The 20,259-nt window shown below is 44.0% G+C and overlaps 2 protein-coding genes across 2 annotated transcripts in view; one reads left to right on the plus strand and one right to left on the minus strand.

Annotated features, from left to right (window-relative positions):
* Window positions 1-20,259, plus strand: part of marchf4a (membrane-associated ring finger (C3HC4) 4a) — a 128,306-nt gene that overhangs the window by 21,487 nt on the left and 86,560 nt on the right. The window lies entirely within an intron of this gene.
* LOC120468821 (uncharacterized) lies at window positions 712-2,916 on the minus strand. Its single transcript, XM_039657425.2, has 3 exons — window positions 2,077-2,916; window positions 1,750-1,876; window positions 712-1,623 (listed from the first exon to the last, which is right to left on the minus strand). Exons 1-3 carry the CDS (start codon window positions 2,383-2,385, stop codon window positions 1,418-1,420), a joined length of 642 nt encoding a protein of 213 aa, XP_039513359.2. The 5' UTR covers window positions 2,386-2,916; the 3' UTR covers window positions 712-1,417.

Genomic DNA, 20,259 nt, shown 5'->3' on the forward strand with positions numbered 1-20,259 from the left:
GAAGGAGTGCCCCCCAAAGGCTCAAGCGGGCACTCCAGCCGCAGATCGTCACACCTGTCCTGCGCTGTTTGTTTTGCTGCATGGGCTGTTCACTAGTTCTGCTAGTCCTATTATTATTATTAGCCTATTGACCGCTTCGCATATCGTCACTATCTAACATTTTCGTCATAGTTTTTGTCATTCAAACCTAGTTTTTATTTAGTTATCGTCTCGTTTCCGTCTTTGAAAAAATGTGGTTGACGAAAATAATTACGAAAATTATACGTCAAAGAAATAAACACTGTTTTGAATCTAACGGTCAAAATGACCGTTTGTGGCCGTTCTAGTAGTTTTGGAATTCTGGCACTTCTAGTGTTAAAAATAACATTTAAATAGGTAACACTTTATTTTACGACCCGCTAACAACTGTGTAAGTACACTGAAATTACGGTGTACGTTTCTGTAATTATAGTGTACTTCCGTGTAGGTATAAGGGAACAATATGTTAAGTTTTGGGTAATAAAGGGGTAACAAACACCACTTTAATTTACAGCCCGCAGGAGTTACACTTACCCAGTAACTAAAAAACGGTTCAATACGAATACATGTACCGTTACACCCCTACACGATACACATCACGATATTCAGCCAACGATACAATTCGGTACGCTTGCATCATTTACTGATAGATTTTAGGGGACAGAGTGATTTTGGTGACATCATGTGTTCCATTTACTTGGATTAATTGAAATCAGACAGCTTGCAAAATAAATGCTGGACAAAATTAATCAAAGATGTGTTGAGAAAATTAGTTCCATTTATTAAAACAGTGCACTGCAAACTGTAGCTTATAAGCCTTTGAAAACAAAATAAAGTACAACATTGCAATTTGCAATTAACAATGGAAAGTTAAAGTGCAAGTGGCCTGTTCTGTGAAACTTAAACAGTTTCTTTAACAGCTTTTTAAAGAAAAGCCAGTCTAGCCACCAGGTAAGTAAACAGAGTAGTACCATGGCTTCTCCAAAACATCAAATAATTCAAGTCACTAAGAACATTTAACTTAAAACTTAGCTGAGTATTTTAAGGCCTGCAAGCCTACACGTATGTGAGGTAGCTAGTTTAGCCAGCAGAAAAAAATAAACCATGGCAGCCAGACAATAATTCAAGTTGAATTGTTTTTTACACATCTTGGCAAAGTAGCTTAAGGCCTTAAGTAAACACTAAACAAACTCTCCTCTCAACATAACTGCAGACCAATTGACCTACATTGTCTTCAGATTTTTGTTCAGGAAAATAATTTGATCCACATGCTCTGGGAGAAGTGCACTTCTCTGAGCAGTAATGATATCTCCGGCTGTGGAAAAGACCCGCTCAGAGGAAACACTAGTGCCAGGAATACAGAGGTAACTTTTAGCAAGTTGTGACAAGAGTGGATAGGCTACTGATATTGGTGCTTCTTCCACCAGAACAGTGGATCGTCTTTAACTTCCAGGAGATCTGCCTCCTTGTAGCAGGTCATCTGCTCCTTGGCCTCGTCCTCTTGGGTATTTTTCTTGGTTCGTGCTGCACCACCACCGTATCGTTCACCAAGAAGGGCAGCCAGTGGATAAGACAGCCTTGGATTCCTGGGTGGAGGACACTGACCTTCAAATAAATAAACAACAAAAACAAAAACATCACTTATAGTTAAGCACATTCAATAAATCCTACACAGAAGTTCAGACAACACACGGTGCGCTTCACTGGATAACAATGGGTAATACTACTGACCTTGACTGCTCACTCCTTCCATGAATTGCTCTCCTTCATCCACAGCGTCTTCATTTTCTTTAGATGCCATCCCCTCATCATCAGCATGAGCATTTGCTGTGCCCTCTTCATCCACACTCCAAAGTGACTAAATTAAATAAGTCAACATGAAATGAAATTCATGAGCTTTTATTGTATAAATATTTTAATTACTACATTAAATATGCATTTAAACCTGTTAACATTATAGTATTTCATTATGCTTTTAAAACTATTTAACATTTATTTATCTATTTTAAACTGATGTCGGATTTGCCTTTTAAACTAGCAGTACCATCACTGCCTTACCTCTGATGGCTGCATGCTCAGTCTTGCAGCCTCTACAATCAGTCCATCATAAACTTCCTGTCTTTCATCTTCAGTCAGGAAGGGAAGACTTTTGAATCTTGGATCCATCGCTGAACATGAACGGAGTGTTGCCTTGAAATCAATGTACCTCTTCTGAAGATCCCCAGCCATGGCAGCCTTCATCTCTTTTATGACTGCAGATTCACCTTCGATCGGTTTCAGTCCGTTGATCAGTGTGTCCTGGAGGGGTGCAACGACTGACAGTGTGGGGGTCTTCTCCTTGGACATGTACTGTGTAGCCTCTTTCATAGGCTTCAGAGCGCTGACTACTTCTTCAGTTGTTGTCACGTCTGACTCAGTCAGTGTGCACAGGGTTGGGCAGATGGCCGGTTGTTGCTCCAGGAATCTTTCCAGACCACCCCTGTGAGCGTACCACCTCGAGGAGTTACCCAGAGACACCACGGAACCAGACAAGGTATCAAGTATAAAAGTATTTTATTGAATTAAAATTTCCTAGGCTAAAACTGGCTGTCTCCTCTTCGGAAAGCCAGGGGTAAGTAATGAAGCAGGTGCTTATCTGGAATTCACACGACAGGTCTCTTCGGACAGCCAGGGGTAAGTATGGAGCAGATGCTTATCTGGAATTCACACGACCTCTCCTTTTTTTCCTCTCCACACAACATCTGCTTTTATCGTCCCCCTCGTGAATGCCATCGCTCAATCTCCTCCCATCTCGCAGATGCCGCTCATTTCACCCATTTGCAGAATCCAGCCGAACTGTTTTTTTTTTTTCCCATGGGGCAACCGGCTGGGTGTTGCGTCAAATTAGTTCCCCGTGAAAACAACACCACAATAATAGTTCCGCCCCTTCGTCACCTGGTGACACGCACTATTCCATCTGTAAAATTAGATAAAACATAAATAAAGTATATTTCTTTTTAGACAGCATGGATGCTTTACATAAAAAACTTAACAAATTAAATAATAATGTAATTAATAAATGAATAAGTAATAAAAAAAATAAACTATTGAAAACTAACCACACACACTAACCAACATCCGTCATCAACTTGTGCTCTGGTAGTCGTAGAAGCCTCTGTTTCTCTTTCAGCATGTGGCTGGCTGTGGTGCTCCGTCTGAAGAAACTCACAATGCGTCTTACTCTTCTCAGCAGGCATGCGACTGCTGGGATTTTGAGGGCACGTTGTGCAGCTAGATTTAGTGTATGAGCATAACATTTGACATGAAGTGTGAATTCTGCCTCCTAAGCTGCGATTGTCATATTGGACGCATTGTCAGTGACGATTACTGGATCCTTTTCTGTGATTTATATCGCAGAATCGATAAAATCTCCCAGCCCTAATCATATTTCAGCCATCATGCATTGCCGGGTCAAATAAATCTGCTTGGAGGCCTTCAGAATCGACAGTGCGGGCACCTGTAGTATAAAATGAATGGCAATGAAACTGTTTCTTTAACCAATCAGATAATCCGTCAGATTTAATCAGCCAATCAGATTTCGCTTTGACTGCAGTGGGGCCATCTAGCTGGCATATAATAACGTCTGTATATTCTCGTTCTTTGATTGGATGCGCGTACAGACCGCATACTATTTCTGGTAGTATCTGCATCTGTAGCGAACTGCATAAACTAAATATATATTCCTGTGGATGTAATTGTTTTTAAACCCACAAATTAATGTTTCTTTCCCTCCTCGACCCCCAGCAGAAAAAAATCCCTTATTCAGCCTGAAGCTAAACGCAGAGTAATGGAACTCTATTCCATCTCTCCGGGTAAAAACAGAACTGAGTCTGACTAATTTAGGCTATGAAACAAATGATTTTGAAGGCAAAAGTCCAGCTGATCTCGTTGATTTTGTTCAAAACTCTGTGTGAGAGCATGGGGCAGCTGTACAGGTCGTCATGTTTTGCGGTGACTGTGTGTGCTTCTGTCGAGCTGGCACAGAAGCACACACAGTGTCAGCCATAAAGAGAATTAAAACTTATGCTAGAAATATGATGAGACAGGCACGACATTGTTGGAAATTAAACGCAGTTAGAACCTGTACGACAGTAATTGAAGTCTTCTTGAGGAAAGAATTAAGGATGGATTTTGTGTAAAAAATAATCTGTAGTTTTGGTGAGTATAATGCTTTTTCCCCCGTGGTGAATATGATATTCTTCTTAATTTTTCTTATACATTTATGATCAAAACTTATAAAAAAAAAAAAAAAAACATTCATACTATTGTAACGTTTGAAAAGGGACTATTGTAACCCTTGAACGACAAGATAAGGGAGCTGCCAGTGCAAAATAAAAACAACAATTATAGAGAGTCTTTGCGCTGATACACTATTAAAAGTTATTAATTCAGGTAGGACAGAAGGCCTTGGTGTGAAATGCACGGTCCGCCACTGCTACTAACTATAAGTAACTTTTCAACTACATGACAGCTAACTGTCATTAGAGCATTAGTAGACTGTCTACTTAATATATGCTAACACTTTATTTTGTTGGTCCCCCCAACAAACATTTTCCGACTAAAAGTAACTTGGCGACTACAAGTACACTCATTCTCCTAACCCAGAGTTCTCAAGTCTCACGCATTGGCCGTGAGACACACGCAATTCAACCAGTTGACACGCTCACACGCCACACCGGGTATTTCTCACTCTGAAAAGGCAACGTCAACCAAGATGTCCTGCAAGCTTTATCTATTGTATAGTAGGCACACAGTGAAGTTTCCTGCCGCCAGCACGTATCTCTCAGACAGACTGCGTTCGTTAGGCAACAGACGTGCGCCGTGAACACATGGAAGTTGATGGAACATTCTCGTCGTTACTAGGTAACCAACAACAATCGCCGAACACACGTCGTGATGGAGAAGGAAAGAAAGCTTGTCTAACATTTTTAGAAAAAGGGTTCTATAGATGTAGCATAGGGTTCTTTACTCAACTGCAAAGGACCTTTTATGCAATAAAATGATGATAATGACAAGAAAGAACCCTTTTGGCACAAAGGTTCTTTATAGGCTATTATTCATTCATATATTACATTATTCTGCAACATTTTGCAGTTGTAATTTAATTATTGTTTATTAAACTGTTGTAGTAACTTAATATCCCATTTTAATCATGCTGATTTTTGAAGGATAAAAACTGAAATGGCACTCTTCGGGTGATATTGATTAATTACATTTTTTAATATCTTGAATTTTGTGATCATTCATGCATTGCATTTTAGGGGTTCCAAATAGCCTATGTAGCGCTTTAGAACCTTTTAAGGTTCTATATAGAACCTTTTCTTCTAAGAGTGTAGAACATTTATTATGTTGCCCATCGTATACATTATTATTGATGCAGTCAAAAACTCTACAACTACTTTGCAACCAGGCCAGAAGCTTTGGGTCAGTTTGGCTTACATTACCTGAATAGCCTATATAAGGAAAATGTTTTTGGGTAGGTATGGGATGTAAGGAATGAAGATGTATTTCTTCATTTTATTTTAAATTATATATTATACTGTATTAATAGTTCTAGTTACATTAAGGCTACATGTATTAAAGCAGAGTGCTCTGGGTAATATTTTATATCCGGTCAAAACATACATTAATTATTGCCATTGCATTTGTATTTTTCAAAGATGTCAGGAAAAAAACAAAAAGATATTTGTGTACACACACACACACTTTAATATTCTAATATGCCCATTTGTTCACAATGTCCCACCACACAATAAATCATTATACCATTTCGACCAGACACATTCAAAATGCAAAAAGATTTGTTTTTCCAAACTTTTTGAGCAATTTGTTATTTTTTGTAATTTTTTTTATATTTTTATTCATATAACATTAAAGAGTAGGCTATTTTTGATGTGATGAATTGCTCTGTCATTTATGAGATTTACCAATTGTTATAATGTCAATTTGTGCTGGCTAATTATGAACAATGGGTAAAATTGGGGGGCGGTGATGAGGGGGCGGGGCTTCATTTGGCCTCCTCCCCTAACCGCATGTGATCTCACTCCAAGCTTTTGATAAAACTTGAGAACCCTGTCCTAACCCAAAGCCTAAAACCTAACCATAACCCAACAGTCTACTGACAATCTACTATAATATACTAATACTCTAATGAGAGTTAGTTGACACGTAGTTGAAAAGTTACTCATAATTAGTAGAACGTCTAAAGTGACTATCGAAATAAAGTGTAACGATAAATGGTGTTATGTAAAAGTATTTGCTCTGACCAATGTTTACACTTCTAATTAATTTTGTAGTTTTGACATTAGCGGATAGAGTGTACAGATATTCTTTGCAGTGGTTAAATGAGCTCAGAATAAACACATTGATTAGGCAACTATTTGTCACCCACACAACCCTCACTATGAGGCACTTTTGAGATGTGCTATGTTTTGAAACATTGTGAATACTGCTGTAAGGCTTCTGTGAAGATATGTTGACATGCAGTGCTAGAAATTTTTAAGCCTGCAGTAAGACGGATGATTTTGAGGCCATAGGTTTGTTGTCTCAGTTGCATAATTCACATGGGTTGCAAAGTTGCAATCAATCTAATTATGTCTCTTTTCTGCTGAAAAGAAATTCTGGCAGATTAATTTTCTGTTGAAGTCGAACCGGACACCGCTCTTTTTAAAAACAGAGACACCCGCTTTTTTAACAAGGCAAGCAGCACTGTTAAATATATTGCCGAAATGAATGAGTGGTTCTTGTGAAGGTCACCAAGGTCATGTCCCTAGTAACAGTTTGTGAATTCTTAAGTGGTGCCCATTTATAATTTGTACAACTATTGGACGGGTCAATGATGTGGCACAACTGGCTCGGAGGTGACGTGAACAATCTCTGAATCGGCCATCTTGTCCGTAGACACTGGCTCTGCAGAAGTGACGTGAAGCGTCTCTGGCTGATCAGAAGTGACGTGAAGAGTCTCTGGCTCGGCAGAAGTGACGTGAAGGGTCTCTGGCTCGGCAGAAGTGACGTGGCTGACGTGAAACTCTGGCTGGATGTGGCTGACGTGAAGCTCTGGCTGGACGTGGCTGACGTGAAGCTCTGGCTGGACGTGGCTGACGTGAAATAAGGGCTCAGCAGGAATAAGCTCCGGCAGGTCAGTCTCAGCAGGACCAACATGAAGGAATTTAGGCTCAGGGGGTACTGCGGGTTCACGGGGTTCTTCATCCGCCAAGCCCACAGTAAAAGTTGAACCACTCAGCAAAAGGGCCAGGTCAATATACTGGTGTACCGTCCCGTGAGGATCATGGTCAGGCATCAACGATCGGATGGGTTTAGATAACCCCCCGTGGAAAAAGATTGCTAAACACAATTCATCCATACGAGTGCCAGCTCCAGAAAGTCTCTTACATAGTCCTCGATCAGACGATCTCCTTGACGAAGACACAAGATCTGAACATCTGGGCACAGGGGTGGCATGGCTGCTGGATCCATCTTTTGGCTAAGTCTTCTGTTACGAAGCATAGGAGTCAGTCGGATCCAAGTGTAGCTTGTCTTTATTAAACAGAGTAATCACCAGGCAAGGGTCATACATCAGCAAACTCAGCAGAGAAGATCAGGCAAAATCGTGGTCAATAGACCCCTTCACGGTTGACGTCACAGAAAAATTTGCGGTGCGCAGTGCGCATGTCGGGGTCAGAAAAGTTCATTCCATCGTGCTGTAACCATAGTTTAAACCAGCAAACAGAGAATTTCTCGTCAACATGCCTACTTGTTGCGTCGTTGGTTGTGCAAATCGCACTAGTTGCGGAGTCAAATTTTTCAGAATGCAGGGTCTCATCCTTTTCAAAAAAAATAGACATCTGTGGCTGCAAGCCATTAAACGGGCAGACTGGGACAATGCGATGATCAAAGAGGCTCGTGTTTGTAGCGCTCACTTCATATCAGGTAAGTTAAAATCATCCTTCATCATCCCTTTCTATTAAATTTAGATTAAACTCGAAACAGAAGACTGCATGAATTTTCTGTACCCTAGACTATAACGTTAAACCATGCAGGTTAATAGTTTGTTAAAGGTTCTCTAAGCGATGTGGGGCCAAAACATTTTTTGTCACATACATCAAACGTCTCCTCACTATCGGCTAGCTGCCTGTCCCCTAAACACACTGTAAAAAAACGCGGTCTCTGTAGACACCACAGGCTCCACAAACGGCAACAAAAACAATCATGTCTCACCCGGACCACGAAACCTAACAAACAGTGTTCCAGCCAATCACTGGCAAGAAGTATTTGAGGGTGGGTCTGAGGGGTTAGTGCGCGTGCACATGAAGGGGGTGTGTGTGTGAAGGAGATAGAAGCATCAGAGAGAAGTTTTTCGAAAATGGCCGATACACGACCAAATAGACGTCGTTCTGAAAAACAAATTAAAAAGAAGAAGGGGTCGGATAAAGAACGTGCGAAGTTCCGAATTTACATCGGTAGCAAAGCTTTTGAACGATGGCGAGAACTCCGGCGGCAGAAGGGCTTCCAGTCCGACAGGTTGCTCTGTTTTTGCTGGACGGGTGGGTAACGTTAAATTGTTTTTTTTTCTTCTAAATTGACGCTTTATGTTCGCCAAACCCACACAAGGATATAATTAGCTAGAACTATGCACGTTCACAATCATTTCAGGAAGCACGGAAGGGAGGGGGAGGAGATGAGATGCGGCGGAGGGAGGGTCTAGCTAGCCTCCGATTTGTTTGAAAATATTACGAACGTCAACAACACCCAGGATCGCTCAGAGAACCTTTAATGTAAAAAAAACCTCCGCTTTTAACACACAAAAGTCATCGCTTATATCGCTATATAAAACCGTCTGAACATGCCCACAAACTACGTAATTATACGCGTCTAGCGATTTGTAGGCTTTGAGTTTTTCGCGTGTGTAAACACTCGGCTTGTCCACCAGATAGCTGTATATGGCGGGCCAGTGAATATCTGGCCACTTACTGACGTTGTCTACCCATTCTGTTATGAGCTCGGGATCAGGGAGACAATCGCCATTAACTAAAACAAGTTTGTTATGGTAATGTTCCCGTTCCTGTGGTGGTAAAGACTAGTGCATAACTTGACACAATATCATGCCGGTCTATTAGCCGTGCCATTTTTCTGACCCCATGCTGCGCGCGCAACCAACAGAGGATTCCAATGTGTACAAACATTGAAGGGGTCTATAAACAGGCAGGCTATCAGGGCAGGCAGCAAACAAACAGGATACAGGAACAGGTGCAGGTGTGTGTAATCAGCGCAGTGCAGGTGTATGGTGTAATCAGTCCAGGGAGATGCATGATGGGAAATTGAGTTTTTTGAGTTCAGTCTGGAGTGGAGAGCCCTCTGGTGACTCTCAGGGGCACTCTAGCTGGTGATCGTTACAACCACACTCAATTGGCATAATTATGTAATGACAAGGAAGTAACCTCACAATCCTTATCTGTATCTAAGGTGTGAAAATGTGTGTAGAGTTTTAAAAATCACTGTGTGTAATGTTTTGCCAAAAAGGGTGAAGCTGACAACGTGCTTTCAATTGTGCAAATCTAGGCTGGTGTTTTGCTCCTTGAGTGTAAGGTTTTGCTAATAATGGGAAAGTTTTAATTTTTGTGTGAAAGCAATTGAAAAAAACTGTAAGAATTAGAATCTAACTATGTGCAGTTAGTGCTGTAGTGAAGTTTTTCTTCCACGCAACAGACCAGGAGACTTTTGAGGTATCTTTCACGCAGAAGTTCTTTATTGCGTCGCTGTAGTCATCTCAAGGATAGTCTGATTTAAAAGAACCTTACATTCTTATTTATACATTTCAAAGAGGGTGGGATTACCTAAAGGTGTAGACACTGAAACAAAGCATGTGACCCTGGAACTCCAACTTTCAAGGCAAATGGTGTCAGACATTAACAAACAGTGGCAGCTGTTCTAACATCAAACAGGCATTTTCACACGGTGAGACGAGAAACAGGAAAGGCCTAGTTTCCTGTGTGGTCACAGGACAATCAGGAGGGTCACTGGGAATTCCTACTGTTTTCAGACTTTCTCCATTTAAAACATTAAATTAAACATATTTATAAAATTTGTAATCTCACATTTCCCCCACTTGAGAGTACTAATAACTCTCACATTAAGTACAAATTTAAATGATTACAAGTTCACTCTTGTAACTTTTGCTAGTTACAGGCAAATGTTCTGTGTTTGCTTTTTCTGTAATTGCTGACACAGAAAACAAACATGCAATTAGGGTCCATGAAGCTCTTACGGAAGAATTAAAGTTCAGTTACATCTGGCGTAATTTTTGCAGAAAGATCAAGACTGTTTAACCATCATGTTTTGTGCACAAGTGAATCAATGCAGCCATCTGCGGCTGTGGCCTGCAACGTTTTCAGCAAAACAAGGATTCTGGAGTCTTCACTTTGTGCGATGTCCTGGTGGTTACTACATCTTGATAATGTTGATGGATAACTGAAGGTTCCCTTAGTCTTTTCTCTGCGTTGTGTATTTTTTTTCTTATTTGTCTCAGCAGTTCTGGAAGTGGTGTCTTCATACGCAGGTGAAGACGTCTGTGCGTATGGGTCTCGGGACAGCCATCAAGTGGTATCTGCATACAGGAAGACAAAAGACAGGAGAGCAGTATTTCTTCAAAGACACGGGTTGTATCCTGCTGAGTAAACACTGAGTCTGCCATTGTTCCCTCTTTCCCTATTTCTTAATTCTTGACACCTAAAGAACACAGTGAGGTGAGGATTAAACTAAATGGATGGGGAAGGCCTATGAGGGAATCTTCGCCCAAGGGGTGACCCCCGACGCATATGGCATTTCGGTTCTTCCCTTGGGTTCCTCACTGGTTCTTGTCCTATCTTACCCCTGTCAGTGGCAGAACTATGCAGTACACTTTGCAATGTGACAGAACACTTTTCAATGTGACACATGATACCAAGCTTTTTCTTCCTTGACATCCCTTGATGTGGCACATGTCACTTAGTGTAGGAGCCATACACTGGGTTTCTTTGTGGGCTTTTATTATGTTTTCTCTTTTTCTTGCACTGTGTACATGCACGCGCATCGTGACGTCATCGGTGACTGTGGGTGTGACCGGGGGTGCGATGTCTGTATTAATGTGTGAGTGAGCTCACCTGTGTGTAAGCTTGGGTTTGGATCATGGCTGCAGGGTGAACATGGGGAGAAACTTTCTGTTGACCGTCACCACTGGCTTCACCACTGTTTTTCCTATCAATGTTATCATCACTAACATCCTTCACTGATGTCTCTGAGGTACCTTTGCACTGCTTACAACATGCATCGCTCAAAGTAAGTGATTGGTTGTTCATGTCTGTGAAATAGCATAATAAAGAGACTTAATTCATACGATGGTTCAGCGTGACACGTCTTCAGTGTGAATCCTCATGTTTCAGCCTGCTGTGGCGTTCTAGTTGTTTGGTTGTTTTTTTTGTAGTAATATACGCCGCAATATTATGTCAACAGAAAGTTGTTGTTGCGTTGATTCAAACGTATTGTAGGGATAACGTTTGCGATCGCTTTCAGTGTTGGAATGTTGACGAGCCAGCGCGTTGAGATTCGCGTAAGCCCATTCATTCATAAATTGGCTGTTATTATGCTTATTTTTTATCGCAGTTGTCTTTATCACAAGGCATAAACATCTAACATTGGGGATTGTCTGTTAAGATACATAAGAAACATTTGTTTTCCCTGCTAGGCTTAGCGGTACTTTCACATAAGGTGATCGTACTGTTTGTTTGTTTTAGGACCTTTTGCAGTGTTTTTGTTCGTGTGTCAAGTGGGTGAAGCATTGCGCTTGGGAGTACCGCCGTAGTTCTGGTTCTAAGACGGTCTGTCTGGTTCAAGGCTATCGGTATTTAGGTACATAAATACCCACCGCTAGTATACACAGAAGACTAGGGTTGAGTTAGTTTAGCTTCTGTGAATAAGTTAGAGGGAATCAAAGACAGCATTGTACCTTGTTCATATGGAAATATAATAAAAAGGGTGTGATTATCGGATTATCTTGTAAACGAAATGAAGTCGACTGGTACCGGGTCTACTGAGAAAAGGCGAGAAAAACTTACACATAAAGCTTTTGAATATAAATTGGAGCAGCTCCAAGAAGAGCGCAAAGCAAAGGTAAAAAAAATTCAAGATGGAATAAGAGAAATTAAAAATGTAATGCAAAGTGTTGGAAATGCTGAAAAAATACGGTCTTGTCTTGAAATTTTGTCGAGTTTGTTCACAGAAGCAAGTCACATTCATGGTGTGGTGGTTTCCATGCTCCCACCTGAGGAACAAGAAAAACAAAATGCTTGGTTTTGCAGTGTTGAGGACCAAAAAACTGCTTTTGTGGAGGAGACAAATAATTGGCTGCTAGAGGCACCAGCAGAGGGGGTTGTTGCACCATGTTTAGGACCTGCTGTTTTCGGCGGTGAGGCATGTATAGGTAAAACTGTGGAAAATGTAGATGACGACATTAGGCCAAGTGATAGTGTGTCTAATGTGTCGTTGAGATCAAAGAAATCCAGTACAGTAGTGAGTAAACCCATGTCTACTACATCATCAGCCAGATTAAGAGCTGAGGCTGAGACTGCTGCCCTTATGGCTCGTCAAAAGCTGCTGAGCAGGAAGCATGCTTTGTAGGAACAGCAGGAAGTGTTGAGGAGAAAGAAGGAGGTGCTGGAGATGGATATGGAGCTGGCAGCGTCTATGGCTAAAGTGAGAGTGTTCAGGGTTTCAGAAGGATCTTGTGCGTCTCACGTTTCTGTGGAATTAGATGGGATGAACTCGTATTTGGAAAGAGGGAAAAATACACAGTTGAGCCATGACGCTGCAATTTTTGTGCCCGAGTTTAACACTAACATTGGCTTCAGAGTCAGTAGATGAAGTTCCCTTTCGTAGTCACCTCGAGTTACGTCAGAAGTGACGGAGATTGGGGGATTTCGCATAGAAAGCCAATCCTCTTCGAGTATTTAAACACGAGCCAATGGCATGCAATGCCTTGGGGCTGCGGAAATTTGCATAGCGTACTCCGCCCTACTCCGTGAGTATAAAAGGAGGAAGTGAACGCAACCGCAGTATGTTTTCGCTTCGGAGCCAAGAGAACCTCTTCACTCCTAAAAGCTAATTCAAGACTCTTCGAGACGAGCGTCCTCTTCAGTGTTGGTGTGACGGCGGTACCCAGCGAGATTCTGCATTGCCTGCGATCTGTGCAGTGGTTTGCCAGACTTTGCGCTTCTCCCTGGTAGCCTCAGTGCTGAAAGAGTGAATTTCTCTGAAAGAGCTGCACGTGGCACGTCTTTTTAAAGATGGTTCGCCCGTGCCCTTCTGGATGTGGTAGATTTCTGTCATCATCTGATGGTCACGAGCGCTGCTCTGTATGCTTGGGCATTCAGCATGCAGCAGCAGCGTTCGTGGATGACTCATGTTCCTTCTGTGGGAGCATGACCATCTCCACACTGAGGTCGAGGCTCAATGATCTCACTAGAGTGAGAGCCCCGGTCCCCCCTACTCGATCGGCTTCCTTCACGAAAGGGGGCCCGTCGACCCGGGGACCCGGCGATCTAACGGTGACGGTGTGGGATAAAGCCCCGACGATTCCTCGGGCCACACCTCCCGCCTCAGTGCGTGAGCCAGCGAGCACTAGCTCGATTCGGTCGGCTGTCTCTTCGGCGGCGCCGGCTGCTTCTAGCAGCGCTCCAGATGATGATGCGATGTCTATCACAGCATCACTAGGCGGGCTTGAGTCCTCGGGAGAGGAAGATCCGGCTGCGTTGCCTCCTTCGGGAGTCCCAGCGTTGTCCGCGTCAGATCCCGAGCTGACGGCCATGCTGTCTCGAGCCGCTGGGAGTATCGGGCTAGAATGGAAACCTCCATCCTGCCCCGATCTCTCGCGGATGGATAATTGGTATTTGGATAAGGCTGCCGCTGCAAAGCCACGGCCAGCTCCAATACCTTTTTTCCCCGAGCTGCATGTGGAGCTATCGCGCTCTTGGGGGGCTCCTTTGTCCACTCGAGAGCGCGATCTCTCCCCCGCCTTTCCCCCCCTCGACAGCGGGGCCGCCCGTGGGTACACTGGGATGCCCCCGGTGGAGCGCTCTGTTGCGATGCAGCTGTGTCCACAGAGCGCCTCCACCCGTGGTCCTCCTAAGCACCCATCCAAAGCCTGTGAGTTCTCGTCTGCTATGGCGGCGCGTTCCTATAGAGCGGCGGGACAGGCGGCCTCCGCTTTGCATGCTATGACCACTTTGCAGGTCTTCCAAGCGAAGTTGCTCAGAGACATGCACGAGGGCGGGACTGATCCGACGGCATTTAAATATTTGCGGTCCGCCACTGACCTTGCTCTCCGGGCAACGAAAGTGGCCGCTCGCGCCGTTGGTCAGGTGATGGCCACTAGCGTGGTTCAGGAGCGCCATCTCTGGCTCAACCTGGCAGACACCCGGAGCGCTGAGCGGACTCGCTCACCCACGGGTGGGCAGCACCCTGAACTGGTTAAAGAAAGACTTGACATCCTCACTGAGCTCACAGACTGGAGTGGGTGCGCTCGATGCCCCAGTGCGTCAGCCCACACACTCCTCTCTGTCTCTGAGGGCGCGGAAGGGTGCGTGTGTCGTCCCCGGGCTACGCCAATCCCTTCCCCCTCTATCGCCAGACCGCTGGCAGAACAGACCCCCGTGGAACGCTCCGCTTTCCCTGGTCCCTTCTGTCGGGGAGCGGGCTTCGACGCATCCGAGCGGGGTAACCCCTGCACGCGTGCCAGTCGACCCGCCCCGCTGCCCCTCCGGGGGGACGTCTGTGGTTCGCATGACCCCGTTGGCTCACTTCCTGGAAGCCTGGCTAGCGCTTCCCGGGGTATCCCGCTGGGTCATCAGAACGATCAGACTCGGCTACGCAATTCAGTTCGCACGGTCTCCTCCCCGCTTCAGGGGAGTTCGCTCCACGATGGTCGGTGGCAATGCCTTAGTCTTGAGAGCGGAGATTGCGACCAAGGTTATTATAGTTTTGCATTTTTCATTAGTTTTTATTTTTATTTCGTTTTGAACTTTGGTTTTCAAATTCAGTTTAGTTTTAATTAGTTTTTAAAGTTGGTTTGCTAGTTTAGTTTAGTTTTTATTTTTTGAAAATGCTTAGTTTTAGTTTAGTTTTTATTAGTTTTAGTGTTAGTTTTAGTTTTTTAAATTTTTTTATTTAGGGTTATTTGTCAGGGGCAAGATTCAAATTGGTCAGAAAAAGAATTGTGTAATAATAAATCAACAAAAACATCATTCAATTTTAGAAATATATATTCAATAAAAAAAAACAGTACATAAAATGTACATTTGGGCACAAATAACAGTATATATATACATAGGGCTTAACATTAACTTTTTTGCTCACTAGCCAATGTGGCTAGTGGTTTTCAAAAATTACTAGCCACGCAGCATTTTGACCAGCCACATTTTTGTTGTTGGAAAATTATGTTTTATTTGATTAAAGTTGACAATGGGGCTTAAAACGTACTAAAATGTACTAATATTATCATTAGCTCTGATAAGGTTGTAAAACTGCTTTTTTGATAACATGTTGTCTATTAAGATAAACACATAAAATAGCTTCTTATTGTATTGTATATAATAAAAGTGCTGCATCATTTTTTACAGCAGTAAATGTTGTAGCCTAAATCAGAGTAGAACAATTATCTGCATTAGAAACAACGAGCAAAGAATAATTTTTTTTAAAAGAAAAAATCCACAAACAAGGCAACAGGATTAAAACTTTTTTTATAGGTCTATGACAGTTTTAGGGACTTTGGATTGTTTGTTTTGCATCAGCATTTCCTCAGAGCTCTGACATAATAATTATCATCATGAAGCTCTGGTACCTCTGAGTAATTGGAGAGATGTCCACCTGAAACAAGTATAGGCCTACAAGTCTTTATTTCCATATTATTCCCACAAACGCATCTCCTGCTTTCTTTCATGGCATGATTAATTTTATTAAAACATAGAATTAACTTTGGAAAGATAGTTGTGACATGCCATAAGGGCAGCCCTGCTAGTAGTTAGGCTACACCGTGTCCCTTAATCATGAAGATTATTTTTTTCTTTATATCAGTCACGCACACTCACGAACTGACTGAACGCTGTGTTGATGTGTGTGTGCATGCGACCAGTGCGATGCGACGTGTGATCGTTTTTTTTTTTTGGACAAAAGTCTGGATGTTATATTTGGCGCGCGCACCATCGCACAGCGGCACTGCAGGAGAGCGTGAGACGCGTCTGTGGTCTGGATTCTCCTGCTAATAAAAATATCGCTATATCATCGCATTAAGTTGATAATTAAGGGCAGACGAAAACAGCCCTCAGTCCGACGGCCTGTCCGCAAGTTTAATCTCCGTATCTTCTTGTTTACAGTTGTCGTTCAAGAGGATTCGCGAATGGACCAATGAGCAAACACTAGACTATGTGCAGGTAGTACTCATGGGAGTTGTAGTTTAGTAGTGATAAATTTCAAATTCGTTTGTTATGTCAGATGTCTTTGACAAGACTACAATTTTTCAACACGCCAAAGTGGCTAGTGGGAGTGACTTTGTTACCCGCCACGCGTGAAATCCACCCGCATTTGTCGGGTTGGCGGGTGTTAATGTAAAGCTATGTAATATATGATCACAGCTTAGTGTTTTGACACTGACAACCCGAGTGCATTTTACCTCAAATCTGTGACTAGTTAACTTTCTAAAGAAAGCGCAAGATTCTCGGGTCGACATTAACAAACACTGAAAAAAATTGTATTCAGAATTTAAAAAAATACACCTTTTAATGTGTGATTGTGAAGGTGTTCACGAGATACCAACCTTTAGCAAACTTGCTTGTCGAAAGCCCTCGTTTTTATGGAGACGCGGTGTGCACGGAGCGGAGGGGAGAGGGAGGGAGGGTGCTGTGTGTGTGCGCGGCTGCGCGCGCATGCATGTGACAGATGAGAGACGGAGGGAAATCACGAAATGCAGCTGAACGAATACACTGCGTGTTTTAAATAGCGTTAAAAATTAAGGACATTGACAAAGACGAAAACTAAGGACATTTACCCTATAATTTTATTTTATTTTAGTTAGTTTTGCAAACACACATTGTAGTTTTAGTTAGTTATCGTTTTTTTGTAATCCCTCGTTTTTATTTTTATTTCAGTTAACGACCATGTTTTTTCCCACCTAGTTTTCGTTTTTTCGTTAGTTTTCGTTAACGATTATAACCTTGATTGCGACCCTGCTGGCGAAGGACCCTGCCCACGCAAGTATGCGTTTCCCCCAGTGAGCCTCCTTGCACGGGTGTTGTGCAAGATCAAGGAGGACGAGGAGCAGGTCTTGCTGGTAGCCCCCTACTGGCCCACCAAGACGTGGTTCTCCGAACTTATGCTCCTCGCGACAGCACCTCCTTGGCCTATTCCTCTGAGACAGGACCTACTCTCTCAGAGACGGGGCACTCTGTGGCACCCTCGTCCCGATCTTTGGAGGCTGCACGTGTGGCTCCTGGATGGGACGAGGCAGGTTTGAGTTCGCTGCCACCTGCGGTGGCGGCAACCATCACTTCCGCAAGAGCGTCGTCCACGAGACACCTTTATGCGTTGAAGTGGAACCTCTTCGTCAATTGGTGTTCTTCTCGCGGAGAAGACCCCCGGAGATGTTCGATCAGTGTCGTGCTTTCCTTCCTGCAAGAAGGGTTGGAGCGCAGGCTGTCGCCCTCCACCCTTAAGGTTTACGTTGCGGCCATTGCCGCTTCTCATGAAGCAGTGGAGGGTAAGTCCGTAGGGAAGCACGACCTGGTCATCAGGTTCCTGAGGGGAGCGAGGAGGCTACATCCGCCTCGTCCTCCCCTCGTACCCTCTTGGGACCTCTCGGTAGTTTTAAGTGCTCTGCAGAGGCATCCCTTTGAGCCTTTGCAATCGGTAGAGTTAAAGTTTCTGTCCATGAAGACGGCACTCCTGGTTGCACTGGCCTCCTCCATCAAGAGGGTGGGGGACCTGCACGCATTCTCCGTTGACGAAGCGTGCCTGGAGTTCGGGCCGGCTTACTCTCACGTGATTCTGAGACCCCGGCCTGGATATGTGCCCAAGGTTCCCACCACTCCCTTCCGGGACCAGGTGGTGAACCTGCAAGCGCTGCCCCCGGAGGAGGCAGACCCAGCCTTGGCACTGCTCTGTCCGGTACGTGCTCTCCGCACCTATGTCGACAGAACGCAGTGTTTCAGGACCTCAGACCAGCTCTTTGTCTGTCATGGAGGGAGCCAGAAGGGAAGGGCTCTCTCAAAGCAACGGCTGTCCCACTGGATAGTGGATGCCATTGCTTTGTCTTACCAGCAGCAAGGCCGTCTGTGCCCCCTTGGTGTGACGGCCCATTCCACTCGGAGTGTGGCCTCCTCTTGGGCTCTAGCGCACGGCGCCTCGCTAACAGACATCTGCAGAGCTGCAGGCTGGGCGACACCCAACACCTTCGCCAGATTCTATAATCTGCGAATTGAGCCAGTGTCCTCACACGTACTCGTTCCGGCCGGTACTGGACCCGCTCAGGTGTCTTCGCTTGCTCGCCACTCCACTCCCCGGACTGGATAAGTGCGATTTTTCCTCAGTTCTTCCATTGAAGGCTTGAGTCCTCCAGCACTGACGATGCGGGCTCCACTGCTGTGGCTCTGGATGCTGGCTAGGTGCCTCCATGCGTACGGTTCCCCTTGGTAACCGTCTCATGTGTTTATCCACTGTAAGCCTCTTTGAGCATGTGTCTTCCCTTGGCAAGCCATCTGCCAACCCTGGAGTTTAAATTGTAATAGCCACCAACAGTTGGTGCTCCAGTGTTCCATATGTGTTCCTATTGGGCCATATGAGTATTCTTAAGTCCTCCCTTCGGTAGGCATCTGGCAGCATGTCCCTCCCGGGATATGTTTCCCAGTGTACCTTGGTAATCCTGTGTCAAAGTGGGATCCCCAAAAAAAAAAAAAAAAGAAGAAAAGGGGGTTCAGATTTTCGCAGGGCACTGGAAGACAGCTTGAAGTTGGCGTGATGGCACAGACCCCCAATCTCCGTCACTTCTGACGTAACTCGAAGTGACTACGAAAGGGAACGTCTCGGTTACGTATGTATCCCTCGTTCCCTGAGTAGGGAACGGAGACGTTATGTCTCCCTGCCACTTCTGCTGTATCGCTGGGTAGACGCCGAGTTCAGTCTTGGCTCCTCAGCGAAGACATACTGCGGTTGCGTTCACTTCCTCCTTTTATACTCACGGAGTAGGGCAGAGTACGCTATGCAAATTTCCGCAGCCCCAAGGCATTGCATGCCATTGGTTTAAATACTCGAAGAGGATTGGCTTTCTATGCAAAATCTCCCAATCTCCATCACTTCTGACGTAACGTCTCCATTCCCTACTCAGGGAACGAGGGTTACATACGTAACCGAGACGTTTCGCGTCCAAGTTATGTTTCTGTGAGGCCCAAGGCATGTAACAAAAGTTTCCTGCTGCTGCGACCTTGACTGGTCAGTTAACTTTACCTACTCTGCCTGCTGCTGTGAATAGAGTTGGTCAGCACACTTTGCCAGAAGGTGTTTCTAATCCACCCATTACTCACTTTCAGCATGGAACCGCACCTGTAACCGTAAGTGACTCCGATCAGTGTTTTCTCACAGTTTTAGAAAGGCAAAATCAAATCACGTCTTTATTGGTTGAACAGCAGTCACTTCTCCTCTTACCTAAGCAAGATCTACACGTTTTTGACGGAGATCCACTGCAGTATCAAACTTTCATGAGAGGATTCGAACATAACATTGAGGCAAGAACACAGAGTCAGACGGATTGTTTGTATTACCTCGAGCAGTATACGAGAGGTCAGCCTAGGGATTTGATTCGAAGTTGTCAACATCTGCCTGCATCCCATGGTTATAGTACGGCAAAATCACTACTGTAGACTTGGAATTAAAGCCTCTTGTGTTTCCCTGTTATTATTCAATTTACGGGACCGGACACCAGTTATCTTGCCAAGAAAGTTTTATTATATATTATATATATGTCAGGAGAGAAACTTCGAGATGTTGTGTTCATGCCAGGTCTATGCGTTTCTCCATGTTTCTCTACCCTCTCACCCGGTCATGCCTACATGTTTCTCTAAGGGCGGTACAATGTGACATTGAGTTTTATACATCACACAGTCTTACAGCTTTCTTGTAAGGTAACAA

This window comes from Pimephales promelas, chromosome 6 (assembly GCF_988280905.1).
Source record: "Pimephales promelas chromosome 6, fPimPro1.hap1.1, whole genome shotgun sequence".
NCBI lineage: Eukaryota > Metazoa > Chordata > Actinopteri > Cypriniformes > Leuciscidae > Pimephales > Pimephales promelas.

Excerpts from the sequence above, each read along its gene's own strand:
- LOC120468821 (XM_039657425.2), bottom strand. The coding sequence starts at position 2,385 with ATGAAAGAGGCTACACAGTACATGTCCAAGGAGAAGACCCCCACACTG. Across the intron at positions 1,877-2,076 it reads TGAGCATGCAGCCATCAGAG|TCACTTTGGAGTGTGGATGA; the intron begins GTAAGGCAGTGA and ends TATTTAATTTAG. Across the intron at positions 1,624-1,749 it reads GGAAGGAGTGAGCAGTCAAG|GTCAGTGTCCTCCACCCAGG; the intron begins GTCAGTAGTATT and ends ATTTATTTGAAG.